General features: G+C 58.1%; 1 protein-coding gene across 7 annotated transcripts in view; it reads right to left on the bottom strand.

Moving 5' to 3' along the window:
* Nucleotides 1-3,169: 3,169 nt before the first annotated feature.
* Nucleotides 3,170-24,324, bottom strand: part of KIAA0753 (protein moonraker) — a 44,749-nt gene continuing 23,594 nt past the window's right edge. For 5 of the 7 annotated variants that reach the window (XM_038536434.1, XM_038536432.1, XM_038536431.1 and 2 more), the window contains 11 exons: nt 24,046-24,269; nt 21,595-21,761; nt 20,118-20,237; nt 19,179-19,268; nt 16,713-16,791; nt 15,804-15,887; nt 12,563-12,673; nt 11,666-11,747; nt 8,044-8,164; nt 7,523-7,747; nt 3,170-4,293 (listed from right to left, as the gene is read on the bottom strand). In XM_038536434.1, the coding sequence (XP_038392362.1) occupies nt 4,176-4,293; nt 7,523-7,747; nt 8,044-8,164; nt 11,666-11,747; nt 12,563-12,673; nt 15,804-15,887; nt 16,713-16,791; nt 19,179-19,268; nt 20,118-20,237; nt 21,595-21,761; nt 24,046-24,269 (1,421 nt within the window). In that variant the 3' untranslated portion in view covers nt 3,170-4,175. Of the gene's footprint in view, nt 4,294-7,522; nt 7,748-8,043; nt 8,165-11,665; nt 11,748-12,562; nt 12,674-15,803; nt 15,888-16,712; nt 16,792-19,178; nt 19,269-20,117; nt 20,238-21,594; nt 21,762-24,045; nt 24,270-24,324 lie in introns of those variants that run through there. The other 2 variants (XM_038536435.1, XM_038536436.1) reach the window with 2 other exon arrangements.

Below are 24,324 nucleotides of genomic sequence, written 5' to 3'. Positions count from 1 at the left end.
CTGCCGCCCCTCCACGCGCCAGGTCCTGGGTTGGTGGCACCCCTGCAGCCCCCAAGCACCGCTGCCCTGCAGGGGCTGCTGTGGCCCGCGTGGTCTCTAGCGTCTTGAGCATTCACACCTGGGGAATAACGACACCTGTGATCATTGGCACTCAAACTCCGCTTTGACCTGCAGGAAATAAACTTGGTGAAAGCCGCTGGGCCTCCAATGCCACCAGCCTGGGCAGGTCTCTGCCTCCCCCGAGGTTACTGCAAATCTGGGGACACCAGACATGGGACCTCTGGCTCAGCGCTGCTGGCCCACCCTGGCTCTGCAGGACGGGGGGCAATGGACCCTCCTTCGTCCACCCAGAGTGTGGTCAGAACACACCTCCAGCGGGGCCCTGCTGAGCACACGGGCACGCTGCGGAGCACTTGGGAGGGGGCCTTCCGTGAGCCCCCGAAAGTGCAGCTGTGTGTGTTACATGTGTGTACGTGTGCATACATGTGCTCATGCCCGTGTAAATGTTTGCATTGTTTTGTCTGTGCACTATGCACATGTATGTGTGCACATAACAGTGCACCGTGGATGTCATGTTTGTGTGCATGGGTGTACATGATTGTGTGTATATATGAGCACATGTGCACTGTGTACACATTGGTAGTGTGCATGTGCATATGTGTACAGTGTGTTCTGTATGTGTGCATAGGTCTGTACATGCAGGTGGTGCACATGTGTGTATATGTACACAAGTGTGCACATGCCTGTATGCATGTACATGTGTCTGCATGTTTTCTATAGCTTGTACCAGACTTTCAGAGACGACCCTTCCAAACATCAAGACCCTGACCACTGGTTAAGCCACTTGTGCAGCTGGGAACAGGCCCCGGGTCAGGGCCGGGGTGGGGGCCGGGATCTCGCCTGAGGCTAGAACCACTGAGTTCATGAGGACGCTGGGAGGGCTCACGGTATCCCCCAGACGCCTCCTGCCGCGTTGGCACCCCTCCACCTCCCTCCAGATGCCAAGATGGTGGGGCCCACATTCACGGGGAGGACTGCACTGTTCCCTGTGGGCCTGCCGCTGGGATTCTCTCGTGATCCCGGAGTAAATGTCAGCAGCAAGGCACCAGGATGTCCTGCAGGTCCCCATCACACTGAGCAGATGCAAAATCTGTCACCAGGAGCAGACATGTGAGGAGGCCACCATGGATGGAGCCAGCCACCGAGAGGCTGCCCGTGGGCCCTCAGCCTCCTGCAGGCTCGGCCCCAGGATTTGCCGGCCTCCCACGGGCCTCACGGGTCCCCCTGTGCCCCATTTCGTTGTTGGGGGCAGCGTCCAGATCCTCACACACCTGTCCCAGGCTGGGTTTTGTGAGGCTGGACCAGACACGGCTGGGCGCGTGGCCGGGGCTCCCCCGTGTAGACACGGAGGAAAGGCCGGGACCCAGACTGGGGTGGATCCTGCTTCCCAGGGAGGGTGGACACAGCCGGGGAGCTGCATGCCTGGGGCCACCTGTGGGACTGGGGGGCCATCCCGCCCTGTCGCCTGCACCTAACCATATCATGTTCCACCTGTGGCCTTCCCTCCGGGCCGTCCCCTCTGCCTTCAGGTCCCTCTGCCCTTGCCGCAGCCCTGCCCATCTTTCAAGACCCCTTTTAAATGCCACCTCCCCCATGAAGACCACCACCAACACAGCCCTGGCTCAGGAAAGAGGAGTCAGCCCCTCGGCCCCAACCGCAGCTCCCATTCTCTCATTCTCTCGCCTCCGTGCTCAGGCCCCTGGAGGAGGGAATGGCCTCTGCTGTCCCTGCGTCTCCATGGCAGGCAGCCAACCTTCCACAAGCGGAGCACAGGCTGCCCAGCCTCGGAAGACAAGTGGCTCTGGAGGCGCCCCCCGGCAGGTGCCCTGGCTGCCCTCGAAGCGAAGCTGCCCTCCCATCCCTGCCTGGTCTGTCGGCGTGGCTGCGGGGAGCACGTGACCTGGGGTGAGGTCAGGATGGACCTGTTACAGGCCAGGGAGGGGCCCCCAGGGACTGTGGGGCCAGGGCGCTGGGTGTGTAGTGTGTCACCAGGTGGGGGCCCCTGCTGCTTGGAAGGATGCCCCTAGGAGGTGAGGTGGAGGCCAGGGCAGGGCTGGGGCCCCTGAAGTCACAGGAGAGCAGGGGCACCGTGAACACTTCAGGCTGGACGCCATGCTGCAAATTATGTCCCCCATGATCTGTCAGCCACCCCAGCTTGTCTACCTGACAGGCATTCACGGGACCGAAGCACAGGCCGCAGGGGGCACGCCCCGTCCCAGAGTCTGTACAACCCCAGGCTTACCCCTACTGGCTCTGCGGCCCCTGCCTCAGGATGTGGCCCGGACTGCAAAGTCCTGGCAGCTCCCGGGAGACTGTCCGGGGCCACGAGTGATGAAGGTGTGTGGGGACCACATGCTGGGCTCGACAGTGAGGCAGGGGGAAGCTGGGGTCATGGGCAGGAAGGCCCAGAGGAGGGTGGAGGACGGGGAGGCTCCTGGGGCAAAGCTAACAGCCAACATCCACGGAGATGCTGGCGTGGGTCCTCTCCTTCATCCTCCGGTGACCAATGTCCCGGGGGGAATCTCGGCTCTCTATCCCACCCCACCCCACCCCACCCAGCATACCAGGCAGGATGGACACAGAGGTGTACAGCAGGGGAGGCGGGTAGAGGGCGGCCCCTCACCCAGCCTTGGCCTCCAGCCTCAGAACAGGCGTCTCAGGGACCCGCTGGGTCGTCAGCCCGGGCCCAGGGGACCCTGGCTGTGGGGTGGGCAGCACGGCCACGGCCCTTCCCTTCTTCAAGGGAAACCTGGAGCAGGGAAACCTGGAGCCCTGGGCCTGTGGAGCCCTCCCAGCAGGGCGGGGGGTAAGGAGCGTGGGGTCACTGCCTGTGGCCCATGAGGCAGGAGGGTGCCCCGGAGCGGAGCTCCACACAGGAGCAGGTGCGTCAGGGTCAGATGGCCGGGCCCTGTCTCCCCTGGAAGCAGGAATGCAGTGCCATGAGCGTCCCGTCCAGGGAAGGCTCCATGAACACGTTTCTCCGGCGGGGGTAAGGGGTGGACAGGCAGCAGAGGCCCTGGTGCGCCCTCCAGGTGTCGGCGGGGCGTCTAAGTCACAGTCCTGTGTTTGGGGAGAAGGGAGGCGGAATGATTTCAGGCAGACACGCACAGATGTAAAATCCTGAGTTTATTTAAAGAATCCGCACACTACAAACTGCCCCACAAGCCACTTGGAGCTCCTGGAGCCACTGCCCGCCGACCCCTGTGCCCACGTCCCCTCCTGGTGAAGACCTCTGACCCCAGAGCCTTGCTGATCCCCTGCATCACATGCAGCCCGGTTCTGCAGGAGTCAGTGTGACCCAGCAGCTCACGTGGTCACCCAAACATGCATCCACACCGCAGGCACCACAAGGATTCCCCCTGCCCCTGGGGGAGCCTCATGCCACCTGCCATTCGTGGCACATACACACCTCAGGCTGCCGATGGAAGGAAACTTCCAGGAAGTGGCCTTATTTCTATGCACATTCCTTTTCTTTTTCTGGAAAATCAGAGGCTTTCCTGGAAAAGCACCACTGGGCGGGGGCGTGAGGACCCAGCTACCGTGGCCCCACGTGTCTTCCTCTCCAGGACCAGGGCTTCCCCGCATCTGCCGGGCCTTTCCTCCTGCCCCGGCTCCTCCATGGGTCACACACATAGGCAGCACCAGCCCGGGATGCAGGGACGGAGCCTAGGACCCTCTCGAGGACCCTCTTGAGGACCCTGACAGAGCTACGACCCCATAGTCTGGACGTCATAGTTCATCTGTGGGGCAGAAGCAGGCTGAGGGCCGTGACCAAGCAGGGGGCACCAGGCTCCGTCTGCACGTGAGCTGCGGGCCCAAACCACAGGAGTCTTTGGCAGCCCCAGGGATTGGCTGCCTCCAGGGATTGGTGGCCCCAGGGAAGGACACCTGCCGGCACCTGTCCAAACGCTCATGTCCCCAAACTCAGCAGCGGGACGAACACAGTTACTTCAGTAGGAAAATCACACATTGAGAAAATATTATATTGTCATCGTTCACGATTCCTGGGCCCCAGGAAGCACCTTGCCTCCATCATCAACCACCAGAGCCGTCACCACGACAAGGAGATGCAGAGGCACAGCCACGGGCAAGACCCCAGCCCCGAGGGGGCACCTTCAGGTCGCGGGCTCCAGGAACTCCGAGGTGAACACAGCCTCCGCATAGTCCTCGCAGGCATCTTCCAGCTCCGCGGCCACGGCCCCAAGCGCCTCGTCCACCAGCTCCTCGGAGAAGCTGGAAGACAAATGGCAGGGCTGCAAGTGGAGGGGCCGCTGAGTGGGACTCACCCAGGGGGCGGCGGGGAGGCGAGAGGCCCCGCTTCCCAGAGCAGAAGGCAGTGCCTGGGCCCCACAGCCCACCCCTGCCCGCAATGCTCCCCTCGGGCACGTCACGAGAAGGACCACGACAGTCAGGAACCCAAGGCTGCCCACTGACCGACGTGCGCTCACGTCCGCCAGTGTCTGCGTGGCGTCCGCTCTGCAGCAGGACCGAGTTCCCGCACAGCAGGTGTGCACAGCTGGCAGCCCCCGGCCGGAGACGCCCACACAGTGGAAGCTACTGCGCAGCCGCGGTTATGCTATGCCTCTACCGAGGGCGCACTCAGGGTCCATGCTGCTCCCACCACCGGCTGCCGCCCTTTCCCCGAGATCACTTTATTTATGGGAAATACCAGGAGGTGCACATTTCCACTTGGTCCAACTTAGGGCCCCATCCACACTGGTCTGCGGAGGGCGAGGGGCCCGTTCGCATGGGTCAAAGGGACGTGTGACTCCCACAGACGGACACAGCCCCACCTGGACGTCTGGTGCCGCCGCTGAGCTGCCCACCCCCCGTCCCGCTGACATGCATGGTCTCTTCCAGGTAATGCGACTCTGCTACATCTCAGCTCCTGCTAAGAAAATGTGGGGTATCTTCTGCCTTTTTTCTCCCACCTCCGGGTGTCGTGAGGTTCTGTGATGATCTTCGTGCCGCAACCTGGACCCTGACTCTCCGCTCTTGCGTTAGCGGCCGCCCTGCATTCCCGTGAGCACTGACCTCAGCCTGACCACAGACATTGTCAGCACGTGCCCCGATGAGCCCAGAGCCCCTGGGAGCAGCTGCTTATGTTGCTCCTGCCTCAAGGCAGTGGGTGTCCTCATGCACACACACACACCAGCTCTGTGGACACCCAGCCCCGCACACCTAGCTCCCCGCACACACACCCAGCCCCGCATGCACACCAGCTCTGCGCACACCAGCTCTGCACACACCAGCCCCACGCACTCCCAGCCCTACATGCATACCAGCTCCCCGCACACACACCCTATTGTTTTCGGGTCCATTCCTCTCCTAATGGGAGACTTGGCTTCTCACGCTAAGCTCCCCAGTGAGCTACTGTGGCCATCATGCCTCTAATTTTTAAGAACTTCCCCCTTTCTTGCTGTATCCCGGGCTCAGTTCCTGGGGTGACTGTGTCCTTGACTCCAAGTTGGTTTGGGGCTTTCCCTGCTTCTCTGGGTCCACCTGCTGTGGCACCCGGCCTGGCCCATCGGCTGTGCTCAAGTGTGGGTGTCTGGCCCCCTCATCCCCGGTCTCCACGGCCCCGGCGGCACCCTGGCTGGCACTGGCTCTCCTGTCTGCCGGGCCTTCCGCCCCCGTCTGGCTGCATGCTGCCTTCCACCCTGTACTGCTCATCTGCCTGCCGTCACCTATGGCTTCATGCTTTACGTAGCCACTGGGGACACGACCGAGGTAGGGATTCAGGGTGGACAGATAAACATGCAGCTTCCGCCTGCCCTTTCTGATCACAAGTGTCCCAGACGCCTGGCGAGTCTGCTCCCACAAACATGTCACTGCCTGGGCCGCCAGCGCTCCCACCTCTGCCCGTGTACAACGTCTGCTGCTCTCCAATAGGAGCAGCGCTTCTCCTGGGGGGAAGGAGGCACTGAGACACCCACTGCCCTCTCATGCCCACGGCTCTGGGATGATGCCGCTCCCTGTCTGCTCTTCCAAGATCCAGTCCTTGCAGCCCCGACCTACAGCACATGCACACAAGGAATGAGAGGCGGGGAGGGAAAACCCGCAGCTGTGATATGTGGGAACTGTCACTGGAGGGACCAGGTGCCCATACGCTGTGTGCTCCTCATGGGCTGAGTGCTTCCTACGTCTGCAGGATGGCAGAATCACGCGAAGGACCCTCAGAGAACCGTCTTCCTCGGCCTTTTCTGGATTTTCCAACATGCCAGGTGACCCACAACCGGTCAGTTTGGGGATGGTGTGCAAGTGACCACAAGGAGCCCGTCGGGTTTCCCCGTCCCCTTCCCCTTCTAGAAAATACATGTGCGGCTCAACCAGATTGGGCCCCAGACACTCCACAAGAGGAAGGCTCAGGGTCAGCCGAGGGACCACACACGATCCCACCACAGAAGGAAACAGATGTGCCTCAGCCACGAGGGGACAGGACCCAATGAAAAATGACCCAGACTCAGAAGGAAGGGGGGTCGGGAGGTGGGATCCAAACAGACTAGCAGCTCCAAGGGAGGAGAAACCTGAGGCCCCCCAGGCACAGGGAATGCAGGCAGTGGATGGCAGGGGAGTTGGGGGGGGACCCAGGTGAAGGCCAGGGAATGAGGCCTCCACCTGCCCTCTCCTGCGAAAGAAGGAAGCCACATGGATGTGTGGATCACGGAGGGAGCATGAGAACCTGACGTGTTGGGAGCGTCTTCCCCACACAGAGCAAGGTGTGCACTGCAAACCAGAGAGAAGCCCCAGGTGGAGGCCCTTGGTTGGGGGTGGGGGGGGGTTCCAGATGTGTAGGTGGTGGTGAAGGGACACCCAGAATGCAAGCCACCAGTTGATCTGGGTGGAAGGCGAGAGGGTCTCAGAGAAAACTGGGGGCAGAAGCCAGAGACGGACTAGGGGGCCTGTCGGGCTGTGGGGGTCGGTGTACAGGAGGCCGCGTGGAAGGGGCAGAAGCATTTAAAAGAATCAGCCACTGAAAGAGGTGATCCCATCCTCCATCCTGCCCCTGGCCTGAGCTGTGGAGGGGCTGGTCACCATTAGGGGCGGGAGGGGGGGGGCGGAGAGCTGGGGAGGGGCTGTGGTTTGCAGCTCCAGTGTCAGGTGCCGCCCCCCACAGGATTTGCATCTGGCGCAGGTAAAGGACTGGATGTACACGTGTCTGTCACAGCACCATGTATGCACAGGAAGGGCCTCATCCAGGAGTGAAAGGACCCAGGTGGCCACCTCCCACCTGCCCGCTGCACCCTATGGTGTCGTATATCCTGTCCCAGACCTGACAGCAGGCCGCCCAGCACTCCTCACGCAGGATCACACACCTGTCCCTCTAGCTCCCCTGCCCAAAGTGGCAGCTGGCAGACAAAGCCTGCAGATGGGCCCAGACACAGCCCAGTCTCCCCGGCAGCCTTCCGTAGGTGAGCACTGGGCACCTGGCTCTCAGGTGCGGCTGAAACACAATACTGACCTCTCAGCCAGCAGCCAGGGGTTGAAGGTGCCCACGGCCTCATGCCCAACCAGGCGGAGGTACTGTTCGAAGCGGCTGCAGTAGTCGCTGATGCTATGCCGCAGGCCCGGAGGCACCCGCAGGGCGGCCTGGCCTTCCTTCCGCGGATACTCCTCTGGAAGGGGCAGCAGGGGAACCCCTCTCTTGTCAGACCCCTTGTCGGGCCCCATGCTTTCATCCAAGGAACTGACACAAAGAAGAAATGGGCACAGAGATGTTGGGATCCCAGATCGCAAGGCCTGTCTTCCTTCCACCTGAACAAACCCAAGGCCCCCACCCACCTTGACCGCCCAACCGCAAAGGGGTCCCCATCCTGTAGGCAGTGCTGGAGGCAGAAGCCCTGTAACACTGCCCTGGAAAGACAAGCCAGGTGGCACTGGCACCTGCCCAAGAGCGTGGCGAGGCCCGGCTGGGGGATCGGGGCCCCGCGTGTGCCAACACCACGGGCCAGCCAGCACACACAGCCACCCTAGCCCACTTACTTGCCAGTCTGGGGCCTTTCCAGCACGATGTTCACGTCTGGGTTTTTGCGAGCGGCGGTCTTGGTGATCCTGATTGGATGAGGAGAGAGAGGCCTTTCACTTACTGCTGCGAGTGTTTGCTCTAGAAGAGGAGAGGCAAACAGTGACCGCACATACAGAGAGGCCGGCAAGCTTCCCAGCGCCGTCCTAGTGCCCAGGCCCCTCAGGAGGCCGCACCATCATCTCTCAAGCCTGACGGGGCAGCCAGCAGTGCAAAAACGCTCTGGTTTTCAAAGCAAAGGCAAATTTATTTTATCATTATTATTTATTTTAAGATTTTATTTATTTATTCCTGAGAGACACACAGAGAGGCAGACACAGGCAGAGGGAGAAGCAGGCTCCCTGCGGGGAGCCCGACGCAGGACTCGATCCCAGGACCCCAGGATCATGCCCGGGGCTGAAGGCAGATGCTCAACCACTGAGCCACCCAGGTGTCCCAAGAAAAGACAAATTTAAAGTCACCATAAGAAAGCAGTGAGACGACCAGTGAACCCTAAGGACGTGCTGCGAACCAGTGTGTGCAAAGCCCTGGGCTCTGGCTCAGTGAGGACCAGCCACCTGCTGGGGAGTCTCGAGCGTTTGACCTTTAAATGGTCTTGTGACTGGGGAAGGAAAAGCGCTCACATCTCAACACTAATGAGCTGATCCTGCTCATCTCTCAGCCTTGCTGGGAACCTGCACAAGCACAGTCAGCACTGACTGACTAGACCTCGCAGCTCAGCAGCTCTTCTGGGCTTCGGGTTACTCATCACGTTAAATGTGTTCCAAGCGTAGAAGGAAGCATGTCCTTCCCTGAGGTAAGTGGCACCGCGGGCCTGCCCCAGTGATACAACCATGATTTCCCACACGGTAGAGATGCTGCCTGCGTCCATTTCTGTAAAAATACTACTGAGAAGTTTTCAGTTTTTCACCCAAGGAGAGGAAGGTACAGATGGAATGCCGCACAAATAAAAAAAAATCACCCTCTGTGAGGTTTTGTGATGCCAATGAGCTCATACCCAGAGCAAGGGCAACAGGATGCCCACTAGGACTTCCAAGGTGGGAGCATCAGCTCTCGGGGTCTGCAGGACGCCTCCCCAGGGTGCGCTGGCCTCCACACAGTCATCAGCAGCCACTAGACCTCTAAACTGGCCTGGAAAAGGGGATGCCCACTGGGAGTCCTGGGTAAGATGGGCTTCTGCATGAGGCTGCCCACTCTGTGGCCAGGGGCCAAACGGCTCTCAGAGTGACCCACCCCAGCACCTGGCTCCCATACCAACAGATGCTGGAAGCCACGGATTCCCAGGCCAGGAAGCCCATGCTACGCATCGTAGGACACGCAACGGAGGAGGGTACACACTGGCTCAGGAACCTGCAGCTTAGGGGGACAGGAGACCCTCCAGCAGCGACTCTGACATACGGTGGTCATGACAGGTGGGTGGGAGCTGGCGGGGAGGGAGGAAAAGAGGGAGGGGGGCCCAGCTCCAGAGGGGGATGGGGGAGCCCCCATAGGTGGGGCCATCTGACCTGCCTCCCAGAGCTGCTCCATAGCTGGCTGCATGAGCCGCAGAGAGACCAGGGGCTTGGGAATCACAGAAAACACAACAGGCCCAGATGAGCTCTGTGTTCACCTGGCTCACCCTCCTGTGAAAGTGCAGTGTGGTGGGTGCATCCCGACACCCCCAACCCCCGCCTGGACCTGGGCAGCATTGCAGCCTCCCACCCCCGATGCTTGCGCACCTGCTCTGTGCACACCTCCAGCACCTCCCCGCATCCACAGAGTGGCCGCTGATGAGCAACCATCCAGCCCCAGAAACGGGCCTCCTGCTGGAGCTTCACAGGCTTGCATCTGCCCCTCATGAAACAAGGAGAAACGCGCACGTCTTTTCAACAAACGGGGCAAGAACAAAGGGCCTTCTTTTAGGAAGAAAACAGAAAAATGAACCTTCATCTCTACCTCAGGTCACAGGCAAACCATTGTTGGGAACAGACCATGAACCCACACACAAGAACCAGACCTCAAAGTTCCTCCAAGAAAACAACAGACCCCCTTCTCAACCTGGTGGCATGCAACAATTTCTTAGGTCAAACACGGGAATCTAAGAAAAAATTGACATAAGACTTTTCGATATTAAAAATGTCTGCTTCCAACAAAACACATCTGAGAAAACCGGGCAAGATGTTGGCAGATGTTTGCCAGGAGACTCATGACTGCCAAGGCAAGGCGGCTGCACGCACAGGGCTTCCTTCCGGGGGGACGCATGCTGGAGTCGGACGGGGTGAGGTCTGCACACTCTGCAAGCACACAACAGACGGAGCTGCGCTCCCAATGGGTAAATCCTACACAACCTGAATCCCATCCCAGAAAAGCTGGTATTAAAACAACGTATGTAATGCACAAAAAACAACCCAATTTTTAAAAATATACAAAGTATCTGGATGCCTTGTGAAGACACACAACACTGGCTAATAATCACAGGAAAACACCCTAAACGTCCTTATTCATCAATAAAATGAAATTAAAACTGAGGGGACATGGTCCACGCCCATCGCCACGGCTGCAATCACTGACCACCGGCCTCAGTGGGCAATGCCACTCCGCAGGGAGGCCCAGCAGTCCATGACCAAGTTACACCCCCATGCTGCAACCTGGCAAGCCTGCTCCGGTGTTTATCCAAAAGAAACAGAAGCCGACGTCCACACACGACTATATGCGACTGTGTTCACAGCACACGTACCCCCAACAGTCCAAGCCAGACGTAACCGAGCATAGATCATAGGCAGATGATGAACAGGGCGTGCCTGCCAGGAGAAGCCCGCGGTAAGCACTGACCCGAGCGTGGCAACAGGGCAGCGGCCCCCAACATGCCTGCCAATGGTCCTGGACACTGCGAGCATCCCCTACAGCAATGGGGACTTGATGTTGGGGACGCTGGGATGGGGAGAGCATCCTGAACTATCAGGCGGGCCCAAGTGTCCTCCTGTTAGAAAGGCCAGGGTCCTGACCGCCACAGCGGGGAGGGATGGGTGACAAGGAAGCAGTGTCTGGAGGGACGGGGCCACGAGCCAGGGAAGGTGGGCGTCCGGCCCTGCCAGCCCCTCCGTGTTGGCCTGTGGAGGCTCGCCTCATGCTTGCAGCCCGCGGGACGCAGGAAAGGGTGCTCCCACCAGTGAGGGACAAGGCCGTGCGACATAGTGCGTGTGCCGTCCTAGCCCGCAAGCCGCACAATGGAGCCGGGCTGGTGGGGCCCCCGATGGGGGACGAGCGCAGGGACTTTTCTGAGGTGACATCTGACTGATGACAGGAGCTGCAAAGCGGACCCATTTGCCAAAACCCATCTAACAACACAATTAATATTCGTGCTTTTTATCACATGTAAATTTTATCTCAAAAAAAAAAAAAAAGCCATAAAGAAACGTAACACGTTTCTGATACCTGTTGCTGTGCCCAGGGTCCCACACACAGAACCTGCAACCAAGGCAGGCATCCAAACAGCGTGACTGGCAGGTGGACAGAGGCCGAGTGGATCCACGTGTGTCCATGGCCAAAGGTTTGCAGCTTTCCTGTGTTTGAGGTGAGGGGACCCACGTGGGGGACACTCACCCGTTTTTCCTTCCTGCATCCAATGATGAGGGTCAGCATATACGATTTTATTGTATCTTTGGCGAACAGTCTCCTGGTAGTTCTTAAAAAAAAAAAAAAGTTTAATTTATGAGAAAAGATCAGTTTCATTACAAACTGTAACTGCTCAGGACACAGCAGCTCCACACATGAGACCCAAACTAGATGGGCAGCTGCCAGGCCAGGATGGGAGCTCACGAGGCAAAGTCTAAAACCAGCGAAGCAACTGCTGTAACGCGTGTAACGGAGAACAGCACCATCCCCCAGAACTTGCTGACAAGAGGACTGTGCCATGTGCCAAGTACTGACCACGTCCCACGTGAGCCGTGTGTTTCACGCCAGATGGTGCAGGCCCCGACGGCTGCCCTGAGAGGGGACCCCGTGGCAGCACCACAGCAAACCACACGTCTCTTTCAAACACCAACAGAAGACTGTCTTCCCGATGTGTCTCCTTCACAGCAACCCCAGCTCTGGGACCCCGGCCACACCCCATCCCCTCGCTGTGTCTCATGTCCCTGCGTTGAACAATCCAGGGCCACGCCGCGGCAGATCTGAGGTCTAAACGTGTGATAAAAGCCTTGTGAATCGTGGGAACCCAAGAAGGTAAGAGGGTCTGGGACCTGCTGGGACCCCACACCAGGAGGGATGTTGATGGTCCTGGCTCCAGTCATCACCTACCAAAGACGTCAAGGGAGAATGGCCACCCTTGGGTTCCACGGATACCTCCTCACCTTAGCCTCAAGGACACCTGACCATTGGGGAGGATAAGTGACTGTCCCCAGGCCCCACATGGCTGCAGTCAGGCTGTGCTGTGGCCCAGGACCGCATGACTCTCCAGACCTGGGCAGCAGAAGTGTTGGGGGCGGCCCCAGACCTCACCTCTATTTCCTCCATCCGCAGCATCAGTGTCTCCAGGTACGGGCTGTCCCTGCCGCCCCCAACGAGAGCTGAGGCTTCCAAATGGTCCCTCAGTGGGTCCAGGACAGCAGCCTACAAAGCAAGTGAGGGAGAGGAGGCAGGGGAGGGAGGGGTGGGAGGGGATGGAGAGAGTGGAAGGAGGGAAGAGAGGAGAGGGAGAGGGTAGAAGGGGGGGAAGGAGGAGAGGGAAAAGGTGGAGGGAGGGGAGGGAGGAGAGGGAGAGGGTGGAGAGATGGGAGGGAGGGGAGGGAGGGGGGGGAGGAAAGGGAGGGAGAAGGAGAGACCAGAGGGGAGGGAGGGGAGGGAGAGGGTGGAGGGGGATAGGGGAAGGCAGAAGGGAGGGAGGGGAGGGAGAGGGTGGAGGGGAAGGAGGGGAAGGAGGGGAAGGAGGGGACAGAGGGGCAGGGAGGAGGAGGGAGAGAAGGGAGAGGGCGAGGTGGGGGAGGGAGAGGAGGGAGGGGAAGAAGAGAGAGAGGGCGGGGCAAGGAGAGGGCGGAAGGGTGGAGGGGAGAGGGCAGAGAGAGCAGAGAGAAGTGAGGGCGGAAAAGGCAGTCAAAGACCTGAAGGGACGCTGGCCAAGTAGCCCAGGGACCCCCAGGAAGCCTGGCGCCCATCCCCTCAGCAAGCCCAGAGCACAGTGGCCTCCTGTGCGGTAGGGCGGTGCTGTCTTGGGCTGTGCCCAGGACAGTCCACTGGCGGGCGTGTGACACTGCAGCGACAGGTGTGTTCCAGGCTTCTGTAAAGCATCTGCTCCTGATGCCACCAGGCTCCCCGTCCTCACTCTCTGTACCCATGACCCTGGAGGCCTCTACTAGCGTTTCCTGATCTTATATTTCTTACACTCACTATGTGCTTTATGCTTTGTAGACATGGCCATATGTGCTTCGTTTCTTCAGATCCTAAGATACGTCTACCATCTAGCCTGAGGGAGGCCCTCAGAGAACACCTGCTGGGCAGTGAGGGCATCAGGCTCTAGAACGGGGCACGTGCAAGGCGCGGAATCCTGGCTCTGCCCACTGTGCCATGTGCTCACCCCACTGTGGGATGGGAACAGTCCTGCCTCAGAGCTGAAAGGGCTGCATGAGCCCATGCGTGTGGAGACAGCCGTGAACAGCTCCTGCCATGGCAACTTAAAAAAAACCTTCTATCCTATCACAGAAAAAAATAAAAATGGCCACTAAAAATATAAAGAAATGAACAACTCTAAATAAAAATCAGCTGAAAGGGGATCCTTGGGTGGCTCAGCGGTTTAGCACCTGCCTTAGGCCCAGGGCGTAATCCTGGAGTCCCGGGATCGAGTCCCGCGTCAGGCTCCCGGCATGGAGCCTGCTGCTCCCTCTGCCTGTGTCTCTGCCTCTCTCTATGAATAAATAAAATCTTTTTAAAAAATGAAATGTATAAATTCCCCCAAGACACAAAGTGTCAAAATTCACTTCAAAAAGAATAGCCGATCCTTCTTAAAAGAAATCTCCAGAGCAGCCCAAGTGGCTCAGCAGTTTAGTGCTGCCTTTGGTCCAGGGCATGATCCTGGAGACCTGGGATCTAGTCCCATGTCTGGTTCCCACCATGGAGCCTGCTTCTCCTTCTGCCTGTGTCTCTGCCTCTCTCACTATGTCTATCATGAATAAATAAATAAAATCTTTAATGAAAAAAAATCAGCTGAAAAATCAGAATAAAATTACAGAAAAATCTAGAGAATGCAAACCCAGGCACACGGGTCTAGTGAATGAAGACTTATGTTCATGTTTAAGATTTCCCATCGGCCAGGAATAGAATGTCAAGGACCCCAGCGCCATCGCAGAGAGGAAGCAAGCCCACGCTGACGGCATCACAGCCGTATGAACTGAGAAGCGAGGTCCCACACCATGTAGCTGCTCTTGGTAGTATGGGTTAGCTGGTCACATCACACTTAGCTGAGCTATTTGAATTTTTAGCCATGTGCATGTCACTTTTAATCTTAAAAACATGCATGTGAGGATCCCTGGTGGCTCAGTGGTTGAGTGCCTGCCTTTGGCTCAGGGCATGACCCCAGGGTCCTGGAATTGAGTCCCACATCCGGCTCTGCGCAGGGAGCCTGCTTCTCCCTCTGCCTGTGTCTCTGCCTCTCTCTGTGTCTCTCATGAATAAATAAATAAAAGCTTAAAAAAAAAAAAAAAAACACTCCTGCATTTTGGAAAGACACACTGCAGGGGTCTATGCATGGCCAGAGCAACACGTCATCCCCAAACCTCCCCAAGCTCCCTCTGGGCATCAGAGATGGTGAGGCCACAGAGAACTGTGGTTCACGAGGAGACCAAATGCCCCCAACCTCCTGGAGACAAGTCCTGGGACACTGTGAGCAAGGCACACAAGTCAACACCTGGGGTCTCCCTCCGTTTATTCAGTTATTTATGAACATGCTGTCAAGTGCCACCTGGGACCTCAGCCATGGGCCAATGTAACCGGGACGCGAGCTGCTGGCAGCGGGGTCTCCTCACACCCATGTATGCTCACAGAGTAATTCTCAGGAGTGAGGCTGGTAACCCCCAAACACAGTGACGGCACGGGGACACGGCCAGGACGGGATTGCTGAGACCGGCTGCGTGCGGATGGTAGGCTCTGGGTTCCAGCACAGGAGCCTTCTGACCCAACTCTGCCATGGTGTGCTGGGACAGTGAGGCCTCGGCCCGGCAGACGTGCTCCCCAGACCCACCCCCACCCCCACTCCAAGCCCATGGGCAGCTTTGCTCCACTGCCCCAAGCCCACAGACCTGCTTTGCCCGTGTCTGCTCTACACGGGCGGCCGCAACTGTTTCCGGACCCCAGCAGGTCCCGGGCACTGCCTGTGGCCCCCGCCCCACAACCTGAGCTCCACGAACGGGAAAGTTCAGTCTCACACGAGCCCAGTACGAGTCCTCTCCAATCCTGGCATTCTCTGTGCCAGGCCAGATCCCACTTGTTACCCAGCTGGGCACATGCCTACCGAACGCCGACATGAGGCCCGGGGTGAGGAGGAAACCAGGCCACGGAGGCCCTGAGCACCGTGGCCACAGTCTGTCCTCGGGAGAGGAGAGGCCCGAACAGAGCCCCGGGGTCCAGATGCTTCGGTGAGCGGCTCCTGACGTGGGTGCAAAGACTCCACCAGCCACAGAGGAACCGTCAGCTCCCACCACCCAGGCAGAACCCCCCGGCCCCCAGACGTCCTCTGGACACCCACACGCACCTCCTGCACAGGCTGTGCCGTTGCCGTGTCTGTGGGTGGCTGGTCCCTCGGGTTAGCATCTGCCTCCAGGGAGGAGTTGACTCTCTGTTGAGACAAGCATGTCTGTGCATCATGAGGACCTACAGCCCGTGTCAGGACTAGGGAACTGCTGCGTGGAGCTGCTCCCAGCTTGGGCCACGTCAGGATCTGCAGGAATCTTCTGTTCAGGGCCATGTGCAGAGGTGCACGTTTGTCCTGGTGTCTGTCCTTTCCTTCCCTCCCCTCAGGAACTCGGTCGGGGCAGCTGTGTCTCCACCCAAAGAGCCTACACCTGTGTGCCGAACAAGGAGGCCACCCCAGTGGGTGGCCGGGAGCCCCCATCTTCTCCACGCCCAAGCCTCCGTGATGGCAGCACATACCATACACGGAGCATACCTGTCTCCGGTGGCCTGTTCAGGGACCAGGACACCACATGCCATGTACACGTGATGGGCCCTCAGCTCGTCTGTTCACACAGACCAGACGACTCCCATAACCGGTGGACCCACAGGGTCCGGACAGGCTGCTAGCTTCCGGCCCACGGTGGACGGTGCCTGCATCTGTTACTTCCTCCTCCAGGAGGGACCGCGTGTGCACCAGCACCGCCCGCAGAAAAGTGTGCCCATTGTTGCAAACTGTAGGGTGTGGGCCAGGACCAGGCGAACACCACCACCACCACATCTACTTCATTGAGGATGGAAATCAGAACCTGAACTCATTCCCTAAACTAAAATCTCCCTTTTCTCAAAAGTGGAGCTTCCTCTCTGCCCCGTGTCTGTGTCTTGTGTGCATTGGAGGACCCGGCCACAGTGCGCAGGGGAGGGCCAGGTGGCCTCTCAGCAACGGATGCCAACCGTTTTGAGAACGTCCAAAGGGAAGCAAGTGCATTACCTGGGCCTTGAGCAGGAGAGGCTGCAGATGCTCCAGAACTGCCACCTCCACCTTTTCTGCTAACTGGGCGGCAGAGACACTATGTAGAAATAAAACCAAGGATTAAAATCAAAAGCAAGAAAATATGCCATTTTGTATATTCAGGTACGACTCCAGGCGGAGGGAAATTGAACGATGACCAAAGTATGGAGCTTCCCTGATCCCAAGGGCCAAGTGAGCCCCTGGGCCTGTGAGAGAGCAGAGGTTGCAGCCTTTCCAACAAGAGCCCAGGTGCTGTGCCACCACCAGTCCCGACCCACTGGGGACGCTTCTGGATGTTCCAACAGCTGCATCAGGCTCTCTGTACGCTTCAAAGGAATAATAGCTACATTTAAACAACTAAAGGCGAAAGATGGGACACATCTCACTTATCTATTCCCTCCCCAAAGTCCACATGATGCAGTTGGACACACACCCAGAGACGAAGGGGAAAGTACTGGATGACAGGACAACATGTAACCCACCGCAGCCAGCTGACAAAGCCGAACTCAAGGCCAGTAACGGGGGAAATGGAGAACCCACGCACATGCCCCATGGACGCCAATGGGCCCAGGGCTGCTGGACCAGGACTCTGGGCCAAGGCGCCTGCACATGGAAGACGCTGCATCCTAGGCCCCTCTGACTGGACAGAGGTCTGGCCACTCCTCCCCAGAGCCCTCTGACCAGGGGGTGGAACGAGTCCTGGAAATGGGAGACCTGCAGGCGTGCCGGGCACTCCCGGGACACTAGCAGCCAGCTGCTCACACCCCAGGCACCAGACCACCTGCTCTAGATGTCCTGACCCACACAAAGGGAAGGACTCACAGTGGCGCCCGGACAGCACACCTCCACAGGCCGCGAGGCCAGGCAGCCCCTGGTGTGACAGCCAGGAACTCATTGGGCTACGACTATGGCCACTACACTCAGAAGAGCACACAATGTCTGGGGGCCCCAGCATGGCAAAACCTTCTGAGACCAGTCACAGAACAAAATCAACTGCACAGGAAAACATCAACATACGGATCCTACTCAAAACTCGAAGCTCCTCCTTCAGAAGCCACCACAAGGAAGTGCACAGGTGAGCCACGCTGCTCCACGTCTGCCTGCCAGCTGCCCACACCAAACAGCCTCAGAAATCAGTAATTAAAACAATAAAAATAATACACGGGCAAAGGACCTAGACAGACGCTTCACAGTGAGCCACCAGGAAGGCTCGCATCCCTGGTCAATGGCAAGGAAGTGCAAACTCGAACCACGAGGCTCCGCCAGTCTCAGCAGTGTCTAATGTTAGGGATGCCACCAGTGTCAGCACAGTCGGGAAACAAACAGGGTGAGGCCCCGCACTCTCCCCACAGGTCCACGGGACCCGGCTCGTCCACACGCCCTCCGAACACAAGGACTCGCCCCTGACCTGCTGTTTCCTCCTGCATGGACACACGGGTCCCAGGGGAGCGCGGGCTCCTCCCGTCACAGTGAAAGCACCACCTGTTCCTGCTCTGTGCTTGCTTCTTGGGTTTCCAGCATGCACAGCAAAGTGTCAGGGACCCATCCGCAGGGGACACATCTGTGGATCAGGATGGTGGGTCGCCCTGGGGGAGAAGGAACCGGGTTCCCACCGGGGTGGGGAGGTGGGGAGACAGTCGGTGACACCTGTTCCCTGCGTGGTATCCTGGGCTGTGCACCTGCATTTATCACGTATGACCACCCACGGGGACGGCAGGACACCCGGGCGACCATCCTGCTATCTGGACGAACGGCAGTGGGGAGGGGTCCCAGGGCCCCCTCTAAGGCAACAGACAGCCTCACTGGGGACCGTCCCATTGCAAATACCACCAACCTCCCAACTGTGAAGCTCCATGATCGTGCAGCTGTTCTGTTTATTTAAAATTTATTTTTTTAGAGCAGGCAAGCAGGGAGGGGGTGAGGAGGGCAGAGGGAGACTCTGGCAGACACCCTGCTGAGCACAGACCCGACATGACCTCAACCCTGGGACCCTGAGAGCACGACCTGAGCCAAAACCAAGAGTCGGGCACTCAGCTGACCGCACCCCCAGGTGTCCCAGACATCGTGCAGCTTGACATGGCAACCACACAGGGAAGCTGCTGGGTCATGGCAGGGAATGACGCCAACAGAGCACACACTGTACGGAGGACTGCCCTGGCCTCCCGGCTGCAGGGCGTTATGATGGGAGTGAGAGGACGGCCCGTGATGGCACCAGCGTGCTGAAATCTCATGCTTCAGCACCCACTGGGCATCAGGTCTGCATTCAAGTCCACAAAGGAGCCATAACCTGCCTCGTGCTCCCCACCTGACTGTATCCACCTCTGCCACCAGGAGCTTGGCAGGGGGTGGGCAGTGGCAGCGCACGCCGACCTCTCAGCGACCCTGCCTCCACCAATGTGTGCTCCACAGGAGGATGCCTCCTCCTCCCTGGCTGCGGGGACTCACCTCTGCTGCTGCGTCTGGTCTGAGCCCTCCGCCTTTAGCTCCTCCAGCTCCTTCAATGTCTTACAAGCTTCAGCATCAAGCCAAGCGAGTCTGGCGGAGGGAAACCGAGTCAGACCAATGCACCTTGCCTGGCAGGCCGCAGCCCCCCAGGCTGGCCAGGGTGAGGGCTCCCAGGACACTACTGTGGGACCAGTGGGCACTCCATGGAGACACAGCTAACGGGGGAGCTCCCCACGTGAGGCCCCGTGCACACGCTGACATGCACACACCCCGGGATGGCGCCAAAACGACCACAAACATCTTCAGGAAAGCGAGCCATGCTGTCCTTACAACTCCTGGCCTGACCGCAAAAAACACTGCTGCTGTATCTTCAGCTCAGGGCCCAGGCATGGCTCCATCACGTGAGGTCAGAAGGGAAAAGCTAACTCCAAGTCCAATTACCTAACAGCGGACACTCGTTTTCACTTTCCCGCAATACAAACACGTCGGCCACACAAGCACAGAGCCCGTCGGCACTGCTCCCTCCAGAACGTTCTCCCCACCCCCCAATGGGAGCCTGTTCCCAGGCCCACAAATCTCTCTGTCCCCTTCCCGCCCCCTCCTACCCCCGTTTTTCACCCTTCGGCTCTGCCTCACATCACAGTCATAAACACCCCTTATATGACCATAGGTCACAGGGGCCAGGAGTCTTTTTGCCCCATTTCTAGAAGTCTTCATGGAGCTCATGGCCGCAACAGACAGACAAGCAGCTGGCGGACAACAGGCGCCCATGGGATACAGTGAAGGAAGCAAGAAGTGCAGGAGTTTACTGTCCGCGCCGCGCCCCTGAGAGCAGAGCCTGGGGGTTGATGGTTGACATAAAGAGCTGTATCCCCAAGCAAGAGCATGGAGCCCCCCAGAGCTGGCTCCCTGGGGCCCCGGAAAACCAGCAGCACAAACCTTGCAGCTTCCTGCACAACAGCGCCCCTCGACGGACTCTGCACCTGAGCCTTGGCTTGCGGGACCGACGGTTCCCGTGTGGCACCTCTGGGGCTCGGCTTCACCTTCAGCCAGGCAGCACTGCAAAACGCGGGAAGCGCCACTGGGACCTCGCGTGCCACCCCCGGCGCCTGCGCAGCTGGCGGTCCTTGGCAGGGCCTGGACAGAGCCCAGCCCGGTGCCTGGGGACACGGTCTCCCGCCCCACACGCACCACCACTAGGTCAGCGGACAGGGAGCAGCAGGCCCGCTGTAATAGACACCTGTGTCGCTAAGTTCTCTCCCCTTGGATGCCCTGGAGGCCATCCAGGCACCATCACCGCTGCCCTCCCCGCGCACGCCAGCCACAGGCATGGGCTCCTGGGTGGGCGGCATACGTGTTCACCGACTGAGGTTTTAATGAGCGTCTGCCTGAATCCACACAAACACACCCATAGAAACATAGAATTTGGGCAGCGCCGGTGGCGCAGCGGTTTAGCACCACCTGCAGTCCCGGGTATGATCCTGGAGACCCGGATCGAGTCCCACATCGGGCTCCCTGCATGGAGCCTGCTTCTCCCTCTGCCTGTGTCTCTGCCTCTCCCTCTCTCTGTGTCTCCATGAATAAATAAATAAAATCTTAAAAAAAAAAAAAAAAAAGAAACAGAATTTAGAACCAACGAACACAACGCACGGCAGGACACAGACTTGAGATCCAGCTGTGCTGCGTACATGAGGCATTATATCCTCTAGACGCTGCTTCTTCAACCATAAAGTGAGCGTGGATGGGCAAGCGTGTCCACTGAGTCTCAGAGGTGCCCACCCGGCCTGGCTGCTCCTCGCCACCTTGCCGGCCTCAGGAAAGGCGGCCCGAGGGCCCCACTGTCTCCCTGGCGCCTCCCCCTGCCCTTCCCCTGCGCTTTCCACAGCTCCTGACCCATGGTAAAGACGCCTCTTTATCTCATCCAGTTCCACCTACTGGCCGCTGCTGCCGAGGACCTGCCTGCCCTACCTCTGTGGAATAGGGCGTCATCACTGCCATGTGGCGACCATGGAGACACACAATGATATCGCCACCATTCTCACTGACCCCACAGCATGAGACCCACAGGGGTCTGTGATTCTAAACCTTGTCTTGAAATCAAGATTATTTTTAAATCCTCATCTGTTCAGCCAAGATCTGCTCACGCCTACGACGATCCGTGAGGGCGGAGGCCCCACACCAGCTCCTGGACACTCAGCTATGAGGAAGGCACTAGAATCTATTGTGTGGACACAGGGGCGTCCACAGGGGTCGAGAAGGAAAAGGGAACCAACAGGCTCCTAGACAAGCTCCTCTCACTTATTTCTCACTCAAATAGCTTCTCTCCTCAAGGACACTAAGGCTGCTGCTTTGTCAGCTCTAAGTGATGGGCAGCCAGGTGGCTTCGGCCCCGCAGAGCACAAGCACCAGCACCTACCACTTAGGAGACGCCGGTGGGGATGTGGGATTCGGAGGCACCCACGGGGCTCTGTGCTCCCTCATGGGCTGCTGGCTCACTTTCAGTCTGGATGACACCGTCGTGCGTTGCAAGCGGCTTCTGCTCTGGGATGCAGGGGGTCTACTTCTCTCGGCTCTGTGGGGGCCCTGAGAGACAGAAACGGACTCAAAGGAGCTCGTTTTAACCTCCGGTGGACAGAAGCTTTGGGGTCCCCACGCTGTACCAGAACCCTGTGTGGAAATCACTGAGGCAGAAACCTGGGGGCAGGCGTTCCTCACATGGAGCACAGTCACATATGGAGCACACTCACACACGTAGCACACCTCACACAGAGAACACCTCACCCACGGAACGCACCTCACACACAGAGCACACCTCATACACGGAACGCACTCACACAAGGAACGCACTCACACACAGAATGCACCTCGCACAAGTAGCGCACTCACACACGGAACGCATTCACACAAGGGGCACACTCACACACAGAACACACCTCACACACGGAGTGCACTCACACATGGAACACACCTCACACGGAACACATCTCACACATGGAGTGCACTCACACACGGAACGCGCCTCACACAAGGAACACACACAAGGAGCACACTCACACATGGATTGCAATTGCACTCACACACGGAACGCACCTCACACAGAGTGTACTCACACACGGAAAGCACCTCACACGAGGCACACACTCACACAAGGAGCACACTCCACACAGAACACATCTCACACACAGAACGCACCTTACACAAGGAGCACACTCACACATGGAATGTATCTCACACATGGGAATGCACACACACGGAACGCACCTCACAGAGTATACTCACACATGGAATGCACCTCACACATGGAGTGCAGGCACACATGGAACGTACCTCACAGAGTGTACTAACACACGGAAAGCACTTCACACAAGGAGCACACTCCATACGGAATGCACTTCACAGAGTGCACTTGCACATGGAATGCATCTCACACACAGAGTGCGCCTCACACAAGGAGCACACTCACACATGGATTGTACCTCACACGCAGAGTACACTCACCCAGAGTGCACTCATGCACGGTACGTAGCTCACACAAGGAGTGCACTCACCCAAGGAGCACATTCATACATGGAACACACCTCACACACAGAATGCACCTCACACATGGAGTGCACTCACACACGGAACGTACCTCATACAGAGTGTACTCACACATGGAAAACAGCTCACACACGGAACGCACCTACTCACACACAGAAAGCACCTCACACAAGGGGCACACTCATACATGGAACACACCTCACACACAGAACACACCTCATACACAGAGTGTACTCACACACAGAACGCACCTCACACACGGAGCACACCTCACCTATGAGTGCACTCACACACAGAATGCACTCACATACCTTACTCAGAGTGCACTCACACAGTGCACCTCATACAAGGAGCATGCCCATACACGGAGCGCACTCACACTGAATGTACACACCGTATTCCCTCCCGGGCCAGGGGCGGTGTGGGGTGAGGACTGAAGCTGGACACCCTGCATTTGCCATCTTTATGTATGTATATACATACATATATGTATAAAAAATTATATATACATGTATACATGTAACTGTATGTTTTATATATATACATGTTTTACATATATGTATTTTATACATATGTATGTTTTTTCCTAAACAAAGAAAAAAGATAAATTTCATGACATTCTCATCTGCAGAAGAGGAGCTAGTTTCTTCCTGTGTTTCTAGAATACTCTGTGATCTCATGGAGGAGAAGCATGGGGCTATCTGGCCAAGAGCACCCACAACACTGGGAAGGGCCGGTCTTCACTGCCGATGGCACCCCCAAGGAGCTGTCCAGGACGGAAACAGACCTGATCCAAGCAGGACCCATCAGTCCCTGGTGACAAGGGTCCAGCACCACCCCCAGGGCCACCTGCCGAGACTCGTGTGGCTGGGGAAGCCCACACACGGCCTGTCCGGTGGCAGTAACTACATCAGGGCTTTAGCTCAGGAGGCGTCCTCCGGCCTGTTCACCACTTAGCTATGCTTAAGACCTGAGGTAACTTCAAGCCAGCTGGCTCCACACAGCAGGTGCTGACCTCAGGCTGCCTTTGTGCCACGTGGTCGCTTGGTGATGTGTCAGGACCTACCTTCAGTGGGAAGCGAATCTCTGTCCCCTCCCAGTTCACATCTTCCAAAGCAGAAGCAGAAGAAACTGAATTTTCAAATAACCTGCCCAGTCATGACCTTGGTATCAATTTGGGTCTCAGCAAACCAGGACAAGAGAGAATGCCCGGTCTGGGAGCAGCATTAGAAACTGTTATTTTTTGTTAAAAAAGCAAAAACTACCCGGAGCCACCACCAAGCAGCCACTGAGCATGGACATGGCCATGGAGGGGGCCGCCTCATACCTGTGGCAGCCTCACCGACACCTGGGCCTCCTTCTTTCTGAGCGCTGTGCTCCCGGCCACGGGCCTCACTACCGCTGCTCTGGCCCTCGCCAGGACCAGTGGCTCTGCCAAGAGGCTGGCACTGGGGTCTGGAGCAGGCAGCGCTTCTTCCAGAAGGATCTCCGCATCCATCGCATCCTCCGAGCTCTGGGTCACTGCGGGCACTGCCCCAGGGAGACACTTCTCTGTAGGACATTTCAGAAGGACAAACAGAGGGAAATGCTACTCAAGTGGGTGACA

Source organism: Canis lupus, chromosome 5 (assembly GCF_011100685.1).
Source record: "Canis lupus familiaris isolate Mischka breed German Shepherd chromosome 5, alternate assembly UU_Cfam_GSD_1.0, whole genome shotgun sequence".
NCBI classification, from domain to species: Eukaryota; Metazoa; Chordata; class Mammalia; order Carnivora; family Canidae; genus Canis; species Canis lupus.
This window is presented reverse-complemented; position numbering and strand designations above follow the sequence as displayed.